Source organism: Euleptes europaea, chromosome 13, assembly GCF_029931775.1.
Source record: "Euleptes europaea isolate rEulEur1 chromosome 13, rEulEur1.hap1, whole genome shotgun sequence".
Taxonomy (NCBI): Eukaryota; Metazoa; Chordata; class Lepidosauria; order Squamata; family Sphaerodactylidae; genus Euleptes; species Euleptes europaea.
In genome coordinates, this window is record NC_079324.1 from 31,142,589 (window position 1) to 31,168,687 (window position 26,099).

Sequence of the window (26,099 nt, forward strand, 5' to 3'; positions counted from 1 at the left end):
ACTTTAGGAAATCAACCATGATTCAGGAATCGCAGTCTACCTTCTTCTCACCCCTGCTCTCTCTTTCAATGAGATATTTATTACACCATTTCTTGAAGGAGCTCAGGGAATCATGCCTGGTTCTCATAACAGCCCTGCGAGGTTACACTGAGAGACAGTGACTGGTCCAATGTCACCCAGTAAGCTTTGTGATAGAGTGAGGACTTGAACCCAGGTCTCCTCAACCCTAGTTCATCATTTTAACCATTACACTGGTTCTTCCCTATCTGCAGTCCCATTCTCAGGGAGTAAAATGTCTCTCTTGGCAAGGCAAAGTATTCTAGGGCAGCCGTGATTTGAGGAGATATTGTAATACCCTTCAACTTTCATACAGCAGTTGAGAATTACTGTATTCTGAGGAAACTGTGATTTGAGGACATATTGCAATACTCTTAAAATGTAATGTGGCAGCTACTGTATTGTGGCTTCTGACAGCTGAATTAAATAAGCTCTGAGCACTAGCCAGGAGAGAGCTGTTCTTAATTCTGTTTTATTCTGTTTGGAAATTAAAGGTGACATAAGAGGCATATAGAGGAGAGCATGACACTGAAGGAAAATGAAGTTTGCCTGTCTTTCCTTCCGATAACCATATGCTGGCTTAGTTTTAAATAAAGTCAAAACGATAGAGACCCGTTGGCGACCATTGCTGGCCAAGTACAAGTCCTGCACCCTTGCTATCCACATTGCTTTTAAAGACTGGGATGACATAACCTGGAAAGATATCCTTGGGAGCAGACTTGGCATGACGCTGCCTCAGATTGAAGGATTGCTATATGAAGGTGAAAAGTTTGGCAGAGGTGTTATAGCTGGTAAGTGAGGGTGACCTCTGTGTTGCCTGCAGTGCATTTCTTACGTCAACTGGGACTTGACTGAGAACAAAAGGATTCACCTTATGTTGCTCACACTCCTGAATTTCACCCAGGAGTTTACTTGAGAAGATGGTAGCAGCAACAAGGGAAAATGTAAAATAGGGCTGGATCTTTCCCTTCATACCAAACTCTACTTTCTCGTATACCGGTACTTAATTTCACAGGCCTTTTCCCTAGTAAGAAGTCTGGGCAGTCTCCTTGGAAACCAGAAGTGGGAAGCTGACATAAATATTTTCTGAAGAAAATAATGCATACTTATTGTTTAAATATAGGGCTAATTGACACTGGAGAGACATCACAGTGTCCAGAAAACTTACCTCCTGAAGATCTTCTGGATCTGGAAAATAAAGCCATACTCTTGGGCTTGGAGCAGAAATACTTGACAGTTATTTCAAACCCGAGGTGGTTGCTAGAACCAATTCCTACCTGAGGGCGCAAAGATGTCTGGCAAGTGGAAATCCCAGATGAGCTCATTCCTTCCATGTAACAGAACTGAAGATGCTGTACAGACGTCACTTTGACTCTTCGTTACCAACTCACGTGCAGCCCTTTTGTGAACTGGAATCATTCATTGTTGCTGATCCTTCCCCCTGGGTATATGGATTAGGGCTGTGTGGTGAAGACTGTGAAGCAGGTGGTTGAAATGGGGATGGGAATCACTTTTGGTTCTACAGACATAATGCAGTGGTAGTGGCCATTAGCATATGTGCAGTTTAATTAAGCTTCTCATAGTTGGATAATTGAATAACTGTATGCGTATCATGTATGGCATAACTAGGTGTGTTTTATTAACCAGATAAGTAAACAAATTGATACTCAGTTGATCCTTTTTCTTTCTTTCAAGGGCTTATCACTATGCTCCTGCTGGGTGCTTGGGCTGCTACCAGGTGATTATTCCCAGCTAGAGAAGTTCAATGAGCCCCGTGGCGCAAAGTGGTAAGCTGCAGTACTGCAATCCAAGCTCTGCTCACAACTTGAGTTCGTTCCCAATGGAAGTTGGTTTCAGGTAGCCGGCTCAAGGTTGACTCAGCCTTCCATCCTTCCAAGGCCGGTAAAATGAGTACCCAGCTTGCTGGGGGTAAAGGGAAGATGACTGGGGAAGGCACTGCAAACCACCCTGTAAACAAAGTCTGCCTAGTAAACTTCGGGATGTGACGTCACCCATGGGTCAGGAATTACTCGGTGCTTGCACAGGGGACCTTTACCTTTAGAGAAGTTTCTTGTCATGATCCCAGGAACACAATATGGATACATACTATGAAAATTGCCAAGTGCTGGGCTCAAGCTCCTTGGGCAGCAACCTCATAATTAGACGATGGTCGTTTAGTTTTGCCTGAGGTACATTGCTCACTGGACCCATACTTTCCTGTTGGGAATCTATGCGCCAGCAGTCTCCAAGTTCAAATCAAGTCCCGCCCCTTTAAATGCAGCTTTGTAACTGGCTTACTTGTAGTGCCTCCTACTGTGAGAGAAAATCCCCCCCAAACCCAATTGCCACATAAAAAAACATTTTAAGAAAAACAACATAAAAAATGGAGCAATCTGAAAGGAAGGGGTGGGGAGAAACCCAAGCCTTGGTTTTGAAAAGATTTCTTCTGCTCAGAAAGAGCTCCCAGGAAGCAGGAAGTATTTCAGTCCCCACCTCTGGGCATGCTGCTTTGTAACTGGCTGTGAGAGAAACCAAGTTTGCTTGCCCCGCACTTTGCCTTATACATAGGGATTTCACCTGGGCTTTGCTCAGGGAAGTTGGAAGAGTTGGGTTAACAGAGGAAGGGGAAGACCCGGACATTTTGAGGGTTGGCAGCAAGGTCATCTCTAATGGGCGGAAAACTCATGCATAACTCCAAGGAACAGCCAAGACAGACCGGGGGTGAACATGAGTGAAAGTACCCATGCATAAATTACCTATGACAGCTTCTTTTCTGGAAGCTGTCCTGTGCCTTCAAAAGCAAAGTGGTAGGAAGACATTTAGCAACTGCTGTTTTCCCTGCTGTAACTTAGTAGTGATGGGAAACCTGTACCCCTTGTATTCCTGCCAGCCATGCAGCAATTACTACTGAGATTCTGTGAAGGAGGGCAACAGCTCTGTTCAAGGGTCATCCCAAAAGATTTCCAGCAAGAAGCAGAAAGTCAATTCAAAGCTTTCTTGTAAAAGGAGAAACTCTCCCTCTAGTCAGTGGTTCTTTGGGTGCACTACTCACCTGAATTACTGATTCACCCCATCCAAGAATGTTTTTGGGAAAGTCTTTTTAATTTGCAGCATGGCACGTGATGGTTTAAATAATGAGCATTTTGTTAACCAGAAAATTTCCTGTGAAAAAACATCAGTGGCAGTTGGTATCTCATTTTTCCAAAGAGGTGGTTCTGGCACTGCCATTCAGTTGACTTACCCAGCTCTGTCATCCTTATGCTTAATTGATTCACCCCATCCAAGAATGTTTTTGGGAAAGTCTTTTTAATTTGCAGCATGGCACGTGATGGTTTAAATAATGAGCATTTTGTTAACCAGAAAATTCCCTGTGAAAAAACATCAGTGGCAGTTGGTATCTCATTTTTCCAAAGAGGTGGTTCTGGCACTGCCATTCAGTTGACCTACCCAGCTCTGTCATCCTTATGCTTAATTGATCCTGAAAATAATCTCTCTCACTGTACCGTAACTGTGAAAATAGAGTGCTTAAAACAGAAAGGTATAATATAAGGTATTTGGTATACAGAGGTCAAAAAAGCTTCTAAAGAACAAAATTGACTAGGCAAAAAAAGGAAAAGGAAAAAGAACCCTTCTCATTCAAGTTACACATTTTTGGTATTCAGACACTAAAATACATAAGATACATGGACTTTGCAGAAGGGTTCTAGACATTTGAGTTGTTAGGAAACTGTTGATTTTCTACTCATTTGTCTGAAGTCTCACCTACAGTGAATGGCTGACTATGGTTTTGTCTTCAGAAGTGGACACCCTTGGACATGCAGTGACCTCAGGTGGTCCTTCAGTCAATCATGCTTATGCACCTGACCTAGCCCCTTCTCAAATATGGATTTTTCTCTGCATCCCTCAGTAAATTTATTTCAGTGCACCACTGCTTGACTTGGCAACCAGGTTTTTTCATGCTCCATGTACATAATTGGCATGACACGTTAATAGGGATATTCACTATCCCTTCTAAATTTTGGTCCCCAAGTCTGTGGGAGGAATTCCGCAATAATGTTTTTCTACATATGAAACCCAGTTCCTTGAAAAGCCATTCCCTATTTAAAACAGCAATTGAAACACATCTAAGAGACACCTGCTTTTGCAAGATTATGCTATTAAGTGCCTTGAGCCGTTTCAGCTGTTAAATACTTAAAATATTTATGCCGTGCCTCTCCATATAAATATGCATAAATATGCATGTACAAACTAGAGAGAGAACATTGGACTTTCCTGCTGCACAGACTCAACAGAAAGTGGCCCTTTGCAAACAAAGTGAATTACTCTCTCCTGTTCCTGTGCAGCCTAAAGATTGCTATCCTACATGTGTCAGGGACCAACAGAACAACTTATCTTATCAAACAATTAGTAGCTGTAACTGAACCAGCATTACTACATAACTTTTATTCCATAAGATTGTAATTTTCAAGTTAGTTATAAGTATCGTTTGACAAATTCAGCATGCGGTGTATTTCTGTACCTGTTCTGCAATGTAATAACTAAATGTCAAATAGTATATGGCTGAAGGTAGGCTAATTATAACCACTTTTATTTCAAACACGCTTTCTTCATACATACATACATTTGTCAGGTTATCTGGATGTCTGACAGAAATCTGCAAAAGCATTTTAAGAAATGAGCACACAGTGCTGATATTATTGCATCACAATGGGATCCATCTTGGTAAATTTACCATAGAACCTGTGCAGAATTACTCTACTCTAACCCCACTGATTTCAAGGGTTTAGAGTGGAGTAACTCTGCATGGGATTACGCCGTTAGTGTCTCATAGAGCACGTGCTCATAATCTGAGGTGAACAAGGAGCAAATCGTCATTATCAATTAGCTGTGTAAAATAATTGCTAAGACGAGCAATACGATTAAGAAATGAGTATTTGAGGCTTTAGCGGTAGATCAAGAAGCCACTTTAAGCTCTGGCTCAAAGTTGCCTGCATGAACTGACCTTAACATGACAAGTGCATTAGTTGGATGACAATGGTATCTGCCTTGGCTCTTAATTCAGTTCAGATATGATGCATTTTTAAGGGTCACAGCAACAATCCGGATCAGGGGTAAGAGGTGGGACATCAGGGCCATATGGGTATACAGTTCTCAGTGAACAGTTTCCTTGAAGGTTTTATTTTGCATTTATTTCAGCAAGAGATTATGACATTTAAAATTGTCTGCATGTCAAGTCATATTATTTACCACCAGAACAGCAAACTAAGCCAAAACCCTTTAGAACTACTGACCAAACTTGCTTGGTCCTTTAGCCATGCTGTCTCTCAGCACACAAAACCAGCATACAATTTATAAATTGAGCTAAAGAAGCTATTAAAATAATTACAATGGAATAATGATAATAATTAGGAGGCTTTTCCCTGACCACATGTGCTGACCTGGTCTTGTAGTTTACCACAAAAGCAGTCAAGTACCATCCTGATTAATTGTGTGTATTAGAACAGTGTGAGCAAGAATTGGTTTATACAAGAAAGACATTCTTCTCCCTCCTTTTTTGTTACCTTATAATTTCATTTAATATGTGATCTATGTGCCCATGGAAAAAGGAGGTCAGTATTTTGTTCTGCTGCGCTGTTGGCTTTATTGTGGTTGTCCTTGACCTCTCTAGGCTCCCACTATATAGTATAAAGGATATTTACAGTGAATTTGTGGTATTTTTGTCTGATAGTTACCTTGAATCACTTAGTACAGTCATCATCTGCCACAGCACGTATTGCAAATCTGCCAAAAACAATTCTTAACCAAGGAAGGTGTCAAGTTAAAGTTCTAGCAAGTACCCAGTTCAGATTCTTCCCTCTTCCAATTAAGCTGTTATAAATATCCTTGTCAGCTCTCCTCGTTCCCAAATTATAGTGCTGTTACAGGATTTTGAGATTTTATACTAGTTCTCAGAACCACCTTGGCCATGCATTCCCTCTCCACACGCCACTGTAAATGCAAAAATGTGTACATTTACACTCTAACCTAATCACTAAAGTATGTCTCACTTTAGTCCAACCTGTTCAGAATATTCCCATATATTCCAGACAGTTAACTCATAAGTGGCTTGGTGACTGCAGGTTTTATCTACAGAATAGCAGAAAACTGACTTGTCCCAAATAAACTATATCCTACATTTCCCCCTAATTTTAATCTGTATTTCTCATACCTATACTATTGACGAAAGTGAGTTACATCTATCCATCCATGATGAAAGAAATACAAAAGTTAACCTAGATAAGCAAGATATGAAGAAAGAAGTTTATTCTTCGGTCATTGTGGATTTCCCTCTCTCCCCTTCTGAAGGGTGGGATTTAGGAATTCTACCACTTTCTTTATCGATGGTAGCCAGTGTATTCCGTCACTTTGGCTCCAGCTCCTTTGGAAGCAGATGCAGGATTTGATGAACAGTTGCAATTAGGGCAATGGTGGTATGCAGGAGTTCGATGATGATGGGAAGATCGTGACATGGAAATGGCAGAAGCAGCTGCTATCATAGGCATCGAGAACCATGGGTTACAAAATGGAAGCAAACTGGCCCAATGAGCTTGCATGGCTGATAAGTCTGGATACATAGTTGGGAAGGCTGGCAGCCCCATCATTGGTGCAAAGGGGCTGTTGGGTACAGGTGGTATAACATGATACAAGGAAGTAGCAGATGTGGTGGTCGTGGAGTCTATTTCGTGCGTGTTGACTCGAGCATGGTTGGTGTGCTGGGGTAGATGGAAAGGAGCCAGCTGGTTTATTTTGTTATCATTGTCCTCAGGTGAGGCCTGTTCAGAGGGCCTCAAGGGGGTTGGAGAGGAAGTCGTATATCCACTTCTCATCCGGGCTGCTAGTCCAGCAAGTCCCTTGCTTAGGGTAGGTTTTCGGTGTCCAGATTTGTGCATTTTATCCTTTGGAGAAGCTGCAAGGAAGCTGTTCTCCCTAGATTCATTTCCCAGTGTAGTTTGACCATCTGGGCTTCTTGACCTGCTCTTCAGGCAGCTTTCATTGTAGTCCTGTTCTAATGAAAAAGCAACTGGCGGGGTACTTTTTATCCCAACTCTTCTCTTGCACCTTGCAAGTAGGTGAGGACAACCCCTCTTAAAATTTGGGTTATGATAGAACTGTAACTAGAAAAAAAAAAAAACCCAGAGGAATAAATTAGGCTTCAGAAGACAAATAAGGCATACTAAACGTAATGTCTCCATAGATCCTGTATTTCTACCCTGCCTTTCAGTCAAAGGCCCTCTAAGGTGGGATCTTGATTCAAAACATGCTTATGAATTTAGACATTTCTCTAACCTTTTAATTCTGAACCGAGACAGTAAATTAGAATACAGAACCTTTCTACATCCTTCCCCCTTTCCTAATAAAATCTAAGGAAAGTTTTCTGTTTGCCTCTAACTATACACATCTAAAGACACTTGACTTACTTGTTGACCAAGTGCCCAGGTGTAATATATAACCTATTGTGTCTTATGTGTAATGTTTCATTTCAGAACTTTTTTTATACAGAAAGAAGTTCAGTATAATAGGCGTGATGCTGCCAAAGTTAAGCACTTCCAAGCATTTGCTTATATGTGTCCCACTGAAGTCAATGGGATGTACAGATAACTATCTTTGGCTGGAGTGGACCTTTCCAGTTTTGCAAATCACCAATAAAACGATTACCATTTGTGTGCGTGTACATGTAAGTTGAAGGAGCCCTGTGGCATAGAGTGGTAAGCTGCAGTACTGCAGTCCAAGCTCTGCTCACGACCTGAGTTCGATCCCAACGGAAGTCGGTTTCAGGTAGCCGGCTCAAGGTTGACTCAGCCTTCCATCCTTCCGAGGTCGGTAAAATGAGTACCCAGCTTGCTGGGGGTAAAGGGAAGATGACTGGGGAAGGCACTGGCAAACCACCCTGCAAACAAAAGTCTGCCTAGTAAACGTCGGGATGTGATGTCACCCCATGGGTCAGGAATGACCCGGTGCTTGCACAGGGGACCTTTACCTTACCTTTACATGTAAGTTGCAGCAATTGGCGTGTACAGTATAAATGGAAGTATAGTATTCTAACATGCAAAAAAGACTGTCCTCATATTACAAAATGTTTTGTTTTTATGGGTTGAAATTAGTGTTGAACTGCTGCCATATTGGGACAACACTGGCTTTGGCTCAGTGCCTTGTCTCCTGCACTGGATGCCTTTAAACAAGCTTGTGAGAATCAAGACATACAGAGTGGGCAGTGTCCCACTGATCACTGGAAACAATTGCCAGGGAGAATGCCTTATTACTCACTTATTCTAGGCTATAAACGAATCTGAGTCTCATCCTAAATAACTTTGTCTAATTCATATTTCAGTTAACTCTGCTTTGTGTGTGAATGTATTTCAAAATCTGTTTCCATGCTGCTACCTGGTACTTTCAGCAGGTGTTCTCTTGCTCACCATGATTAATGCATAGTATTATTATGAGTATTATATCTTAACATAGTATATATAATATTGAAGACCAGTAGCACCTTAAAGGCCATCAACATTTTCCAGGGTATAAACTTTCGTGAGTCATAGCTCACCTTGTCAGATACCACAGTATACATAAAATTTTATGACTAAGAACAGAAATATTCACACGAAGAGGCCAAACTGTGTCTCTTGGCTTGGAATCTAATTTGGTCATCTCTCTCATTATCTGTTCTATTATGCATTAAGAATGACCAATCTGCACAGTAAAGGCAATGGAAACTATGAATTCCAAGAAATCTTTACAAGTAATGGTGACATCTCACCTTGCTAAATGCATATGCCGCTTTTTCTTCTGCTAAAAATTCAACAAGCGATGCAGATCTTTGGAAACTCTGTCTCATTTTGCTAAATCCATAGAGATTTAGCTGACGAATAAAACTTTTCATGCAGTCAGTTTCAAAGATACGCAGAGGTCCTTTCCTTTCCAAGACCTCCTTTTTGAAAAGCTCTTCATCAATCACTACACAATTCCCATCATCGTCCCACCACAGTGATTTAAACTGATCACTTTCAACAATTTTCCACAGCTTCTTCGGGAAGGTGAGGGATAGGAAATCATTGTCTTCAAGAGAGCCATCATCACTGAGAGCAAGCCGTGGTCTTTTTGCCCAGGGTCCGTCATTTAAAGCTTGAAAAGCATTTTCTTCTATCATGGATCGTAAGGCAGAGTCACCTGCAGCTGTCTTATTATGCAAGGATGAAATTGAGATTGCAGAATGAACCATGTCATCTTCGACTGAAATATGTTGATTCTGTGCAGCAGGCGGGTCCATGTCCAATTTTCTCTTTTCACTCTGACAACTTTTTTCAGCTGTAGCCATTTATGCTAATAGTCAAACCATGCTTGTAAGGCAGCAGTAGGCCTACCTTGTGGGAGCTTCAATGAGGAGTTCTAGAACATCACAATGAGACTAGCTTGTGTGGGTGTGACATCACAAAATGAACCCTGGTTTCCTAGCAAACGAGATCATAATGACAAAACAACTGGACGTTTATTACTTCAATGCTGAACAATGAAGTAGTCACTGCAAAAGTAGCATATGTGTGTGTGTGTAAAGTGCCGTCAAGTCGCAGCCTACTTATGGCGACCCCTTATTGGGTTTTCATGGCAAGAGACTAACAAGAGGTGGTTTGCCAGTGCCTTCCTCTGCATAGCAACCCTGGTATTCCTTGGTGGTCTCCCATCCAAATACTAACCAGGGCTGACCTTGCTTAACTTCCGAGATCGGGCTGTACCATGCTGCCTTCCCTCCTAAAAGTAGCATATACCAGTTGCAAAAACTTTGTATGCTGAAGGCAATTTACACTAAGTTTTTCGCTGTTGTTGCTGACTAGAATCCTCCACTGCACTTGAATAACCCTACTATTATATTATGTATGATGCTATGAAGAGGGGTGGGGGAAAGACACATTGAATCCAGACAAGACAGAAGTGTTGCTAGTAGGAAAGTCTGAGATCCTGGAGGTAGGTGATCTTTCTCCTTGGTTGCATAAAGCTGTTGCTAATCTATCAGACTTTCCTACCAGCAACACTTCTGTCTAGTCTGGATTCAACTTGTTTGACACTTCTTCACTGTTAAAAAAAAAAAAAGTACTGTTACACATTTTTGTAACAGAAAACAGAACCTTTATTGGCATTTACAGTAACAAAACATGTAGCAGTACTTGCTAAGACTGCCTTTTTTCTGTATCTGGTACAAAGATTATCAACCCATCTTGCTGTGCTGATTCATCCTTAAGTAACATCTAGGTTAGATTACTGTTATATACTGTGTTGTGTGTGTGGGGCTGCCCTTGGAGATAACTCAGACACTCAGTTGCCCATTAATTAATGGGTAAGAACAGCTTCCATTATGCAACACCACTTCTGAAAGCTTTCTCTGGTGTCCTGTTTTATTCCAGGTTCATTTCAAGGGATAGTACTTATGTCTAATACTTCATGAACTGGGACCCACATTTCTGAAGACCATCTCTCCTGCACGTTTGCATGGCAGCTATGCTTTGTGGACCAAAACTTGTTAATGGTCCCTTCCCTCAGTGGCACAGTTGGGCACAACCCACTCCCATGCTTTTTCCACAGTTGCTGCGCAACTATGAAACAATCTCCTCCTTGAGGTCCAGAAGATCTCATCACTGTCTTTTAAGATGGTAAATACTTAAAAAAAATTAAATTCAGTGCTTGTGTATGATGTTTCTGTGAAACATTTTGTACCTGAGCTGTTGTGATGCAAATAGTGATTTGATGTTTTTTTAAGAAACATGCTTTTAATTGATTTGTTTGCCACTTTGGGCTCTGATGAAGAAAGGTGAGTAAACAAATTTTGCACCTAATTCACAGTGGGTAGCCGTGTTAGTCTGTCTGCCGTAGTACAAAAGGGCAAGAGTCCAGTAGCACCTTAAAGACTAGCAAAAATATTTTCTGGTAGGGTATGAGCTCATACCCTACCAGAAATTTTTTTGCACCTGTATGGCTCAGTCTGATTGGTGTATTTTTGTTGGGAGTTACAGATGTTTAGTAAAAATAATATAATAAAAGAGGAAGAACACACTGGCTCTGACCCTTTTGAGCAAGTCCCAACATCTTTTGTGGCCCAACATCATCTAGTGAGTTTCCACAGCAAAGTGGGGATTCAAACCTGGGTCTCCCATATGCTAGTCTGAAACTAATCACTACACACACTGGTTTTGTATAGGATAGTTGCTGTTGAACACAAGCAGATGGGCCTGGGTGAATCATGCAAGTTGGATGGTAGCAATTCACTCAGTAGTTGCTGCTGCTGCCCTAACGAGTCTTCTCTTAAAGGCCAGAACAATCCTGGAAAGGGCTCTACTCCCTCCCCGCTGCCTTCTATTGACAGAAACAAAGCCTCAAATGCTAGCAGAAGTATTATGGTTGTTTAGTAACAGCCACAGAGATCATCAATTTCTTAAAACTACAGGTATTCTTTTTATCATTTGGGGTTTTTGTACCCCCCCTTTTTAAGATTTCAGATTTTTCTGCAAACCTGTTGTTTTTCAGGTTTGTGGAAAGATCTGTATTGTCCATTCACAGCTCCAATCTCTAGATTTAAGTACCCTCAGATATGGTTGGGTTGACTATTAGTGAGTGATTATATATATATATATATATATAATGTATGAATGATCCTTCACAACACAACTAGCATTGACTAACAATTCTAGTATCACTGTGAATGGATTAACAAACTATTTGATTTTGCTTGTCAAAGTTAAGTACTCGATGAAAAGAAACGCAATAGATGATTTTAAGCTGAAATGGCAACCACTATATGATAAATATTCATCTGTTTTAAGTTCTTCTGTTTTTTTTGGGTTTTTTGAGAGCATAGAAGTAGAACATTAAATTGACACCGTATTTGAAGATTATAGTTTTAGCTTATTGATAGAATAAAGGGTACAAACCTGTATTTGAAACCATGTATTAAGCATTCTCAATTCCTCTGTAATATATTATGTTTTGTAGAAGAATAGCAAACTAATATTTGGCATTAATCAGCAATTAGCACTATAATCTAATAGGGTGAGATTAGAGTTGATGATGGATGTATGCTTGTATTATTATATTGAAGCTTGGACACAGACATATTTTGTATTTGACTTTTTCCCCTTCTTCCCTATTTCTTTTTTCTGTAACCCATTATATAAAAATAAAATTATATTAAAAAAACAATTCTAGTATCACTGAACTGTTTTGTATTTGTGAGTTGACTGGGATTGTACCCTCTAGATTTATGAAACTTCATGTCACACAATTATGAATAGTAATTCTGTGATGACAACCTTAATATCCAACCAGCTGAAGTTACTGATAATTCCCAGGAATCAGCACTATCAGAGAAGTGGAAGATTTGCATGCTCCAACACAGGAGCCAGCAGTTATACAGACAAACTGAATATGAGCATTCTTTCAATCACGCACTATGGAAATTACTGGTGTTTCTATTTTTTGGACTTCACAACTGGAGCTGACTCCTTTCTTGAAGACCTGAGCATAAAAGACCTACAAGTGATATGGCTGGATACTTTATTGAACGGCCAAAAAGTGGGAGAAATAGATATCATCTAACAATAATATTTTAACAAATGTGGAAAGGCAACTTTCCAAAAGACAGAACCCACCCATTCCTCTACACAGTACAAAGATTGTGGTTATTTACACAATAATTTACATACATTTTATGATCAACTGATCCATTAAAAGAGGAAGAACATTCAAGTCCTACCTGAGGACATTTCTGAAGCGTAGTGTTCACTGTTCAAAGGGGAAAGGCTAGACAAGTGTGTGCCAATATAATAATACCATGTGGTTATGGAACTTGAACACAAATGGAAGCCAAGTATACAAAATTAAACAAAAGATGTCATTCACAAGAGATTATGCAGTTCATACAGCTTCTTAAAAAAATACTTTTACATATTTATACTGTACAGAATTTTTAAAAAATATATTACATTGCCAAAAGTTCATATAAATACTATACAGGCAAGCTTCAATCCAATCAATCAGAAAGATTCCCCACCCACTGCCATCCCAAACCCATCCTCTCCCCGTTTGATGCATGTGTGCAAAGGGCCATTGATTTCAGCAAGACTTGCCCATGCTTAACTGTGGTTAGGACTGACATTTATGTATACAGTATTTCAAATGCTTCGTCATATTGTAGGACTCTATACAGGTTAAGAGCATAAAAATAAATTCCATAGTTAATGACTTGATAGGTGCAGATGTGACAAGATGCTTTTTGTCTGTGAACCTTATTATAGCTATTGTCTCCTCACTGATTTACTGGTATGGCATTTCATGTGCTAATATACAGAAACTCTTAAATTATATAAAAGAAATTTCCATTACCTACACTGTAGCCACTAAAGGACATCTTTCTATCCATAAACAAAACTAAAACAAGTCATGAGATAAAACAGTTGGCCACTGATTCCCAGGAGTAGTTTCATGGGGAAGAGTCAGATCTGGCTTTGTGCCACACAGTTCTAATGTTCATTTTTAATCTGGCACATCAATGTTTAGTTTGGGAGGTGGTATAACATATTTACCAGGACTCTGGGTAATGACCACTCCAGTCTTTTTTCGAAACATTGGAGCTATTTTGGGAGGTTCTGGAACAGGGGTTTCTTCTGTTTCCTCATTATCTTCATGATGCAAATCATAAGAAATGTTGCCATATTCTCTTAGGAATGGGAAAATTTCAAGTAGGAATTGACAGAAGTCTTTGCGAATTCCAAACCACCCTGCACAAACAAGAGGTTGACAGATTCATTCTACAATTAAACAAACCAACTAACCAACACAGAAACCCTGTTCCAGTGAAAATTATCAACAAGAGGGACAGAACTGAAACAGCTTTCTGGGGAACTGGCAGAGAGGAAGATTCTCAGTGGTATACTTACAATGATTGCCTCCCTTCTGCCCAAACGTTGTTGCCATTAAAGTTATCAGCGAAAGCCAAAGAGGAACAAATATGGGTATATATGAGAACGTGTTGTGTCCATCTAGTCTGTGAACCAGCAGGATCTACCAAAACAATTAAACTGTATCAGGTTCATGCTATGTGAAACTCTGCCAGTTGTGGCCCAAACCTGGATACATATTTAATGCTCCTTGATATTAAATCCACAAAGTGCAAGTGTGTATTTAAAATTCCTAAGCGCCAACATCATAATTCTAGTCAGCTAAATGAAATACACCTTGAATTTCTCCTTATTTGCTTTGGCCCCAATTCACCAGATATGCTATGTCATCTACTGGGTTCAGAGGATCAAAGACCACTTGAGTCATGCTGTATGAGAATAAAATAGCCTCCAGCCCAGGGTTGAAAAGTTGTACCCAAGACTATACATTCTCTTTTGCATAGGAACAGAAAAAGGATTATGGATTTGGTATTGGGATCTCAGTAAGTTTCTAGAATTTAAGGCAGCAAAGACAGATTTGAAAGTGTGTGGACAACATATGGAAAGATCTCCAAAACCAGACAGAACTGGATTTCCTGTCAGCAGGAGCAGCACTTCAGTACTTGTATAGCTTCTTGAAACTCAAGGGACCAGAAGAAACTATGCAAACATATACAAGCATGCTTAATATCTATAATTTGTACACACAGCCACAGAGTTAACTTTCTTAAAAGGACAGAATGTGGATTACCTTGGTGCAGAATTTTAATTCCGTCTTGCTGTGGGAGTACATGCTGCACTGGTTATAGTCTTGTCAAGTAAACACCAATAGGACTTAGAAATGGCAGGATTCTTTATTAATTTGTATGCCCTCCATATACGTATTCAGCTATCTTCTTTTTACACTTCAAACTTCATTCTCAAAAGTGTTTGTAACTGCAATGGCTTCTAAAGATGCAAGCCTAGGAAACAGAACTGCTAAAAATACCCCAATATTCCAACCTCACATGCAAGTGGATTTTTTATTGTTGTTGCTTACTTCAAAGGTGAGTAACGGAACCACAATTGTCATCCAACTGATGGCCATTGTTATGTGAGTTCTCCTTTGTTCAGCAATCACATCCATTGAGCGCAAGAATAAGACAGACCAGACAATGTAATAGAGTACGACTAAGCACAGAAAAGACATCAGGATCCACAGAGGGACACAGACAACCTAAAAAAAGGTAGGAAAAAGGTTAAAAATCATTATTCAGCCTTTTGAAAGATCTATGTCTCATCAGAAATATGACATCACATTTTAAAATCCTACAAGCAACCACAAGGCCTGGCATCTTCTAAAACGACAGAAGAATTTCTCAGGCTTTAACATGAGCAACAGGGCCACATAAATGGGCCCTAGAAACCACACAATACCTCAATTTAGCACAACTTTAAGAAGCTTGGCCAACAAGGTTTTCAGGGTATAAGCTTTCAAGAGTCAAAGTTCCCTTCGTCAGAGCTGACGAAATCTCTTGTTAGTCTCTACGGTGCTACTGGACTTGAATCCCGCCGTTCTACTGCACACCAACATGGCTACCCTCTGAAACTAGGATGAAAAGTAGGTGTGTTTGCTTGTTCATGCGCCCCCACACCTGGGAAGGAATCTCATGGAGAAACAAAGAAGCCATCTGAACCAATCTTGAAGCGCCAAAGAAGTTAGTGCAAATAAAAGCATTCAAAGAAAGCACATGGTGCAATTTATATGGGACCTGTTTGAGTTCTGCATGCAGACAGCACAAGCCTATCAGGAGGAATAATGGGCCAGAATATTTCCAACTTACATGCCTGTCAATATGGGCAGGATTCAGACATGTTGCCTCTCACCTGCATTCTGAAATCATCCCAGGAGGATTGTACAGTAGAATTTTCTGAATACTTCAATGGATTTACTAAACAGAACCATATCCTTCTACTTTCACTGAAATCAGTGGACACAGAAGGATGTAACTGATTATGACACATTTGCCTCTTTTAGCAACAAGAAGCCCTTATAATATTGTGCTAATATGCAACACTGATTATTCTCATCACACAAAAGGCATTGTTTTCATATTTAAAAGCTCACCTACCACTTCTCCTGATGCACTGCTAGATTATGTGGCTGACCTGTTTCACAGATGATTGCTTGGTTCTGTGTTTTCATGGTACAAGACACCCACATTCTTTCAACACTCACCCGAGTTTGCATAACCCCAAGGATTTAAAATAGCATTAAAAATAAGTAGTTTAACGTACGAGCCATGGCCACTTGATAATTTCATCCAGTCTGAGTGCAATAAATATGAACTGAAGAATATTGACAGAACACAGGATTTCCAGCTATGACACAAGAAGAAAACACTAGGATTAAACTGTGTTTGCTACAGCATTCAACGGTCACTGACAACATATCCTACAGCTCAGTATCCAGTATTTTAAGTGCATGCTTCATGAAGTGTTGTTATCAGGCAAGGAATATAAGTGAACACCACAAAATATAGATAGGAAGTTAATTAGGGCCTTTAGATACAACACTCTGGCATGTAAGCACTCTCACATGGAGAACCCCACTTTCACACTCTACTACTTTTTTCAATTAGAAAGTAATGTTAAGACAGAGGCCAACTGAATCTTCAGTTTCTGATTTTAAACAAGTGCAATCACACACCCAACATCATTTAATATCTTTTCACAGAAGCCTCTCACCTCTAGAGATCTGTCATGCCGAAATCCCCACACACAAGCTGCAACTGACACTGGAGACACAAAGAATAACGGCATAAAGACTAGAAGCCAGAAGCGGGTTCCTCTCTCGATTCCATCGCAGACTAGCACTTCAAACATCAGCAGTAACAAGTGGATGCCCACTGCAATTAACATAGCTTTGAACTCCACACATGTTTCTCCTTCTGCTCTAAAGAGGGTAAGAAAAACAAACAATGCATTCTGTTACTTTACTATACATCAGCTTCATCCACATAGTTTCTATCAATTGGATTCTCAGCCTCTACAGGTTGCCCACATTTGATTACATTCCTCTGGTGGAAGGTGACGCTTCTATTTTATGTATGGGATGAATACAGGTGACCAGATGCTGAAATGCCATATTCCCTGGCAATGGTGCTTGCTTAAATGCATTGTACAATAATGGCTACAACTACAGTGAAAGCAATACCATAGACTGGATCCAATTATTTGCTCGTGAAAGTACCAAAAATGTTTTCAGCATTTTCCTCCCCATGTTCCCGAGCCTTCAACCCTGGGAAAACTGATTCTCCATGGCCATTGGGACCCTTACGGACTAATAGCCACAAGGACTGCACTGAAGGGGGAGAAATTTTACCCTTTTACCTCCTCAGTGCAATCCCCCCCACCTCAGGGAACATGGCATCTTCCAGTTCCTTCTGTTGAGGGATCACTGGAACCAACCCAGTTGATACAGTTCTTTACTGAGCCAAGACTTGATCTGTTCTTATAGCCACCTGAATAGTGGTATCATGATTATACCAGTGGCCACCAAGCTTGCATGGCAACAATGCGCACATAAGCAGCCTCAATGAATGCACCACTGAACAAATTACATTAACCCAAACATTGTTGATGTAAACAAGAATCTTATTCTTACCGATACTGCGGGTTCCGTGCCCATACTCCTGTTCCTACTGAGGCACCCACGATGACCATTAACTTCCACAACCATATTGGAGCAAACACTGCCCAGTAGCTCCATTGAATCTTGTCATCCAAACGGAGAGAAAGCAGAACCGAGAACAGCAGCAGGCAAGCATAGATAAGAAATTTGCTGTTTAAAAAAAAAGGGGGGGGGAGAAAATGACAAGCTTAAGGCATGTTATCTGCATATGTCAGAAAATCACACAGAAACTAGGGTGAACACAACAAAATGTCTTATACTGAGGCAAGCTGTTGGTTCACTTTGCTCAGAACTGTCTGTCCTGACTGACAGCAACTTTCCAGCTTTTTATCCTGCATTTCCTCCAAGGATCTCAGGGTGGCCTGCTTGCTTCTTTTTCCTTCCTCACAACAGCCCCCTGAGTTAAGTTAGGCAGAGGAAGAGGGACTGGCCAAAGACCATCCAGTAAACTTCATGGTCAAGTGAGGATCTGAACCCGGGTCTCCTCAGTCTAGTATTCTCACTCACAGGTAAGAAGCCCTCACAGCTACCCTCCTCCTGAGAGAAGTGTAAGACCCTTAACTTTTAATGAAATCACCACAATATTTTAGGTAGAAAGTCCTATATGCTAACACACCCACCTATTCATAAACATTAACATGTATTAGAATTGCAGCCTGAAGCTAACAAAACAAGTACAGTAAACAAGTGGACTCCCTCCACCACCAGCGAAGTTCCCGATCCCAAACTTTACATCAGACGTAGTGGACAATTACTTTTGAACATACATCACTACAATTTCCACTCTCTTTTTTTGTATCATCAAATTATTGCAATTCTTATTCACAAGTAACACAACAAACGTTGCAAAAACATTTGTGCATGAGAAAAATTACTGCTGCATCTTTCTTAAAAATATAAAGGATATTGAAGATGTCCTTTTTAGAATATGCGATAAGCCACTGAAAAGCAACTGAAACCCAACATCGTAAAAACTTATGAAGTGTTCAAAAACTTTATTTTTTAAAAAAGCTTTTTTAATAATTTGAAAGTTTTGATGCTCCTAAGCTTCCAGATGTCTGCTGTGGTTTTGCATGGTCGTTACAGTCAGATCACCAGAAAGGACCACTCTTCCATAGTAGTCACTGGCAGTTCAATCCTAAAAACACTTTCCTGGGACTAAGCCCCAAGTAAACCTCAGTAGGATTCTGAGTAGATCTTATAGACCCGTTTAGGACTGCACTGCGGAGCACTTCGATTTCACTTTTACTTTCCGTAACATCACATGCATTACTTGTTATTTCCATATCAGACTGGTGATTAGAGTATCCCTTCCACCATGTGAGAGAAGAAACAGAAAGAATGTTTGCTTTGGTTTTAATTAGACCTGCACAGCATGTCAGGAGAATTCATAGTTTTATTTGATTACGGTATATATTTGTGGTTTTATGCCCCCCCAACAGCCCCAGTTTACACATCAAAACACACACATATACACTCTCTCACAATTCCTAGTGGAAATCACCTGATTTTATTTACAACTTTGAAATTGCCACGCTTGCCTAATATTGTACTGGGAATGACATCCATTCATATGGACACATGAAGCTGCTGGATGAACTACAAACAATTTTCCAGAAACCCAACCCCTTTCTGACTATATATAACTCTTCCTACACAGTTGACACTGAGAGACACTGTCCTTCAGTGTTACTCCTCTGAAGATGCCTGCCACAGCTGCTGGCGAAACTTCAGGAAAGAAAATACCAAGACCAAGGTTACACAGCCTGGATAACCTACAAGAACCAATGAACTCTGACCGTGAAAGCCTTCGACAAAATTTTCCAGAAAGTTTTCTAATGCTACATTTTTTTTGGAAATTTTTTGCCCCACATATGTAAATGTAATCTATCTATAGTTGTCAGGGCTGTTGCAATGCAAATCAATCTTATTAGTCTAAATGAATCATGGACAAACCCTGATGATTGTACATGATGTATTTGCTGTCTTTTGCAAACATTATTTAAATTTTACTAACACTATTTAAATTATGTATTTAAATTTTAATTGGAAAAAATTCAATTCATATTTTATTATATTAACTCTAAGAAATCCTGGAGTACCTACCGTGTTTCCCCGAAAATAAGACACTGTCTTATATTTATTTTTCCTAAAGAAGACACACTATGACTTATTTTGAGGGGATGTCTTATTTTTATTAAGTATGGCCTGGGGCTGCCTGAGGGGAGTGGCCGTGGGGTGGCCGGGCTGGGAGTTGGGGGCCGGGCCTGCGTCTCAGGGCTGGACGTGGAGGGAGGCCCGCGCGGCCACGGCGGCCGGATCAACGAAGGCGCGACCCGTCCAAAGGCTTTTTGAAGGGCGCTTTCACACAGCCTATTTGGGGGTCAGGGGGGGTCTCTCTTCCCATCCTGCCGACCCAGCCCCAGCCTCCCCCCTTACCCATGCTGTGCCGGCCCAGCAGGGAGCCGCGCCGCCTCGTCCCTCTCCGCCGCCTCGTCCCTCTCGCTTCAGCCGCCGCCGCCGAGCTCAGGCTGGACACGGCTGCCCCTCCATGGGCGGGAATGGCGGCCGGGTGCGGGCAACAGGCGAGGAGCCTCCTTCAGCGGCCGCTTCCAAGGGGCGGCATTTCCCTGCCCGCCCCGCCGCCCCTTCAGCGCCGACTCGGGCTCCCTGCCGGCCGGAACGAGGCAGGGGGAAACGGGCGGGGCTACAGGACGAGTGGTCTGAGGCCGAGGAAACTCCAGGAACAGTGAACTGGCGGGAAGTCTTGGTACTCTGCATAGCCACGCCTATCACCATGTCTTATTTTCGGGGTATGGCTTATATTGAGCAAATGGTTAGAAATCCTGCTACGGCTTATTTTATGGGTATGTCTTATTTTCGGGGAAACACGGTATGAGGCACCCCAAGATTGGAGATAGGCCAGTGTTGCCCATTCTTCATAAAGGGGGAAAAGGAGAATCTGGAAATCACAGATCGGGCAGTCCAATACCAGGGAAGATACTAGGACAGATTATAAAGTGGTCAGTCTAAGTATCTTGAAAACAATGCAGAGATTAGTAGAAGCCAGCATGGATTTGTCAAGAATAAATCCTTCCAGACTAAACTTATCACACTGACTGATCAGGTTACTAGACTAGTCAATTGTAGAAATATCGTGGATATAATACACCTTGAGCAGCCTGAATAGCCCAGCTTAGCCCGAGCTCATCAGAGCTGAAAAGGGAAGCAGGGTCGACTGCAGTTAGTACTTGGATAGGAGATGACCAAGGAAAACTGGGGTTGCTATGCAGAAGAAGGCAAGGGCAAAACACTTCATCTTTTGCCTTGAAAACCCCTTAGTCCTGGAGTCATCATAAATCAGCTATGACTTAACAGCACACAACTATTATTATTAATTCACCCGGACTTCAGCGTTTCATCTGACTGGTTAATAGTTTTCACACAATACTCAAAGCCTGCTTCTCAATGGCACCATCAATCTGGAAAGAGGTCTTGAGCAGGGGGCCCCAAGGCTCCGTCCTAGGCCCACTATTCTTCAACATTTTTTCCAATAATTTGGATGACGGAAATCCTTACAAAATTTACATCTGACAGAAAGCTGGGAGAAATAGCTAACACCTTAGTAGACAGAAACAAAATTCAAAGCAATCATAAAATGCCAAAAAGCTGGGCTAAAATTAATGAAGTGAAATTTAACAAAGGCAAACACAAAAGTCTGCATATAGACAAACTATTTAAATACACAGGTATATCATGGGAAATGCATCACTTGGCAGTGTCATGCCGGAGAGCTGTAAGGTGCTTTGAAAATCACCAAGAGGCCCCAATGCTCTTTCCTAGGGAAAAGCACCATAAAATGCTTGAATTGTCAGCAGTGCAGAAATAAGTTACTGTGGAGAGAGAACTATTTTCCCAAACTGCCAGGAAGAGCAAGTTGGATAGCTTGCCAAAATATGAGCTAGGCAATAAAATGTGTGAGATGTGGGCTCCACAGTGATGAGGGTAAGAGAACTAGGGTCTCACAAGGGGGCAGACCTCTAATGCCAGGACTGGACATGGGTCTCCAGTCAACCAAGGCAGAAAGGGTTAGTGCCTTACAAATACCTAAGCAACCCATTAACAAAGATCTCACCACCTCTGCTGTGAGCTCATCAAGCATTCTTAAGTCAAGCCCCTCTCTTCCTCCAATGTGGGAAGGATTATGCTGGCCAGCCTTGTAGGCTGTTAGAGGAATGACTGGAGTAAATAAGCTTCGATATATTGCCTCTGAGTGTTCAAAGTGCTTCCCATATATATTGTTGTAATTCTTGCAACAGCTGTCTGTAAAGCATATGAATAGAATTATCCCCATAATGCAGGGCGGGGTGGCGTGTTTGAGAGTAGCTCACTTAAGGCAGCCTACCAAATACATAGTAGAACCAGATCCAGAGGGTATCCCATGTAAATCTGTCCCAGCCAAAATAGAGTCTTGTGGCACCTTAAAGACTTAAAATTGTAGTCCTGCATAAACTTTCGTAGACTAAGGCCCACTTCTTCTGACGCCCTGGATCTTCACTTTGCTTTTGTTCCCAGTTCAAACCAGTCCAATGCATCATTAACTAACTACAGCCCTTCCTGGATAATGATAATTCTCTCACACAGATCTTTGGTGGCTGGCCTCCCCTGGCTTACAATCAACTAACCTAAAACAACCTCATATTAACAACAATGGACTATTTAAGACTGAGGAATCAAGCCCTACAGCAAAGCCAGATGCCGACTTTCCCCCCATACACACTCAGGCAATAGTATCTCACAAGACTTAATAACATCAACTACACCATCTTGAGCTCATCCTCCAGTATGAAATATAGTATCAACAATGTTCTACTCTCTATGGAGGACAAACAGGCCTGTCTCTATGTAAATAAATAAGTAGTCACAAATCTCAGATTAAAACAACAATATTCAGAAACCAGTGGGAGAAAGTTTCAATTTACCAGGACAGTATTTTTAATCTGAAAATCACAATACTTTAACAACAGAAAAACTTCAAATGAATGGTGATTTATTCAAAAGGGTTCACACTGCCCCCCCTAGAACCAGGGGTGCAACCATCTTAACAAACCCTGTAAATTCCCACTCATTATAGGTGCTTGCTTCCTTAGCATAACCTTAGCATAATAGCTTAGCATAACCTTAGCATAATAGCTTGGACTATTCTTCCAGATTACATTTGAGTTTCACATAATTTCATTCCATTCTGCATTTATGCACATTCCCTGACTATGTTTCCCCCCAAACTTCCTATGTAACACAAAAGCCAAGTGAGAAGCCATCCATAGCAATAAAAAAGCTATAGAACATGAAAGTTTGCACTAGAATGAAATTTTGTTAATCTTTAAAGTGCCACAAGTAGCTATGCATTATAGCAGAAATACGAATCAAACTGGGGACTTCCTGATCCGTCACTCATTCCCACTACTCAGTCGCACACAAAGCATGGAATGAGCTATGAAATGAATGAGCTATGAATGAGCTATGAAAGCACTAAGCATGATGTAGCACACAGAAGAAACTCGGGCAGAGGTCTGAAGGCACATGATGCAGCAAGCTTTCTAAATTTAAGTGGGAATGGGTTTGATCCAGTGCTTTCTGGAAACCCTGAGGTATGCCACCTGCAGTTCCATTACAGAAAAGCAGTACATAAATTAAACAAACATACACCGATCCCAAACTTCAGACACTAAACTCACTGGAAGACTTTGGAGGAAGTCTCAAATCTCTCAGCCTTCTCCCCACCCGGCTGTCAGGAACCCAAAGTCACCACCACCTGGAGGAGGGCTCTGGCTCAGTGGCAGAGCATCTGCTTGGCATACAGAAGGTCCCAGGTTCAATCCCCGGCATCTTCAGTTAAAGGGATTAGGCAAGTAGGTGATGTGAAAGACCTCGGCCTGAGACCCTGGAGAGCCGCTGCCAGTCTGAGTAGACTATACTGACTTAGATGGACCAAGGGTCTGATTCAGTAGAAGGCAGCTTCAAGTGTCCATCTAACAATATACCTGAACCTACAGCTCCAGAGGCAGCATGCCTTTTACCAAATTCATGGGAATCATGGGTTCCATGGCAGAAGAGCAAGAAAGAGATAGATTTAAAAAATGAAATAAATCAGTTCCGCTCCTGGCTTCAGCCATGAAGCTCTTTGGATAAATCTGAAGGCTCTCAGCCACCTTTCTTCCCTCACAGGGTCGCTGGGAACAACAATCAAGCCTTCTATGGGATTTAATCAAAAAGGACTGATCAAATGGCTTGGCTTTGATAAAAATAGAATAATTAATGGCATTAACATAACTGGTACTTATTCGATATGTGGGAGAAATTGAGGAATTAGAATATTCATTTTTAAAGGAAGTTAAAAATGATACTTATTATCTAATCCATTTTATATCATAAAAATAATGCTTTTTACATCTGTTCTCTTTTTTCTTTTCCTTTATTTCAATATAGCTAAATGAAATAGCAAACGTTAAAAACAATATTAGGATCAGAATCTTAAACAAAGGAGATTACAAATAAATGACAAGATTGAGGGAGGTGTAGGGGAAGTCTTTATATTTTATTCTTTATCTACATATGTATGCACTGTCAACAATTATTAATTAGAGTTTATACTCTGATGTTCACTTATATTGATTGTTGAATACTTTGTCTAATCAGTATAGAAAAATAATAAATAAATAAATACACACACACACATATATAAACAATATATATATATATAAACAATATAAACATATAAACACACACACATTATATTTATATATATATATATATACACACACACACATATATACACACACACATATATATATATATATATATATATATATATATATATATATATATATATATATATATATATATATATAAAAATCAACGCCTTCTAGTGACACTGTAACCAGATTGAACCGCCAGGTCCAACAGCAGTCTCCCTCTGAACACCAAATACTCGGGAGGAGGGGCTTGGCATGCAGAAGGTCCCAGGTTCCATACCCGCCATCTCCAGTTAAAGGGACTAGGCAGGTAAGTGATGTGAAAGACCTCTACCTGAGACCCTGGAGAGCCGCTGCCGGTCTGAGTAGACCATACTGACTTTGATGGACCCAGGGCCTGATTCAGTAGAAGGCAGCTTCGTGCGTTCAACTACAAACGGTCGACGGACGAGCTCTGCAGCGCACCCCCCCCCGCACCCTCAAAAGAGAAGCCCCGCCCCCGTCTCTTCGAGGCCCTCCTCACATCACCCCCTCCTCTCGGCTCCAGCTCCCCCAAAGGCCCTTTCGGCCTCCCCTCACCTAGGATTGAAATCTTGGAACAGGCCCCTCAGGTTCATGGCGCTCTGCCCTCCCTCGCCGCGGCTCCCGGTCTCTCACAGGCGGCGCATCGCAGACCGAGCTCGCCCACGGAAATAAAACCGCCGCCGTCGCCGCCGCCACAGATCAGCGCGCCGCCCGCCGCACTGCGCGTGCGCGGCGGAGAGCCGCGCGTGCGCAAACGTCGAAGAACGGAGGCGAGTTTCGCTGCGCTTAACGCTCTGCTCCTTCCTTCCCTGCTGGTGAAGCGGAAGCGTGACGCATGCGCGGTAGGCACGTTCCTTTGCAGCCCTTTGAGAAGGCTTGCCTTGTTGCACGAACGGAAAGAGGAAAGGGAGGTGTCAGGTGCATATGCTTATTTTGTATTATATTAGTATTGTATTTATATTGGTTGTTGTTTGTGTGTGTGTGTGTTAAGTGCCGTCAGGTCGCTTCCCACTCATGGCGACCCTATGAATGAAAGTCCTCCAAAATGTCCTATCTTTGACAGCCTTGCTCAGATCTTGCAAATTGAAGGCTGTGGCTTCCTTTATTGAGTCAATCCATCTCTTGGTTGTTGTTTACGTATATAGGTATTATTTAACATGTGCAATTATTAAAATTATTAAATTTAATTATTAGGTCCAAATATTCATATTAAATTTTTTAATTCTCTTTTCCCCCTGCGTGTATGTATAATGTGTTTTAAATGTGATTTACAATATGTCTATCTGGTCTTTGCAGCATATAATCTTAAAGGTGATTAACATACATCACCTTTAATGATGAATAAAAACACCAGAGCTGATTATCTATATATTTATTTAAGGCATTTAAACCCTACCTGTTTGCAGTACACAAAGACAAGTCAATTTCCTGTGATAATTGAAACAAATAAATGATATAACAAATAAATGATAACCAGATCATATCAAATCAACAAAACATGCAATAGTCACAAAGACACACTTACCCAACAGTAAGAGCCCATTCCTGAAAGGGGGGCGAAGCTCCTTACAAGCCGGTGTGACCCCATGTTGGCGTAGATGCCACCTTATCACAGAATAAGGTGACACCTAC

At 41.1% G+C, this 26,099-nt stretch overlaps 3 protein-coding genes across 3 annotated transcripts; 1 reads left to right on the forward strand and 2 right to left on the reverse strand.

Moving 5' to 3' along the window:
* The first annotated feature begins 595 nt into the window (after positions 1–595).
* On the forward strand, positions 596–1,395 carry LOC130486428 (protein EOLA1-like). Its single transcript, XM_056859701.1, is given in 2 exon segments — positions 596–848; positions 1,181–1,395. Coding segments are annotated over 2 exon segments (468 nt in total).
* Positions 1,396–6,431: 5,036 nt separating this feature from the next.
* On the reverse strand, positions 6,432–9,447 carry LOC130486133 (heat shock transcription factor, Y-linked-like). Its single transcript, XM_056859339.1, has 2 exons — positions 8,852–9,447; positions 6,432–7,211 (listed from the first exon to the last, which is right to left on the reverse strand). The coding sequence occupies exons 1-2, from the start codon at positions 9,407–9,409 to the stop codon at positions 6,432–6,434; spliced, it is 1,338 nt and encodes a 445-aa protein (XP_056715317.1). The 5' UTR covers positions 9,410–9,447.
* Positions 9,448–13,305: 3,858 nt separating this feature from the next.
* TMEM185A (transmembrane protein 185A) lies at positions 13,306–25,090 on the reverse strand. Its single transcript, XM_056859340.1, has 7 exons — positions 25,023–25,090; positions 17,662–17,838; positions 16,743–16,950; positions 16,293–16,376; positions 15,055–15,231; positions 14,016–14,139; positions 13,306–13,856 (listed from the first exon to the last, which is right to left on the reverse strand). Exons 1-7 carry the CDS (start codon positions 25,058–25,060, stop codon positions 13,612–13,614), a joined length of 1,053 nt encoding a protein of 350 aa, XP_056715318.1. The 5' UTR covers positions 25,061–25,090; the 3' UTR covers positions 13,306–13,611.
* Positions 25,091–26,099: the final 1,009 nt, after the last annotated feature.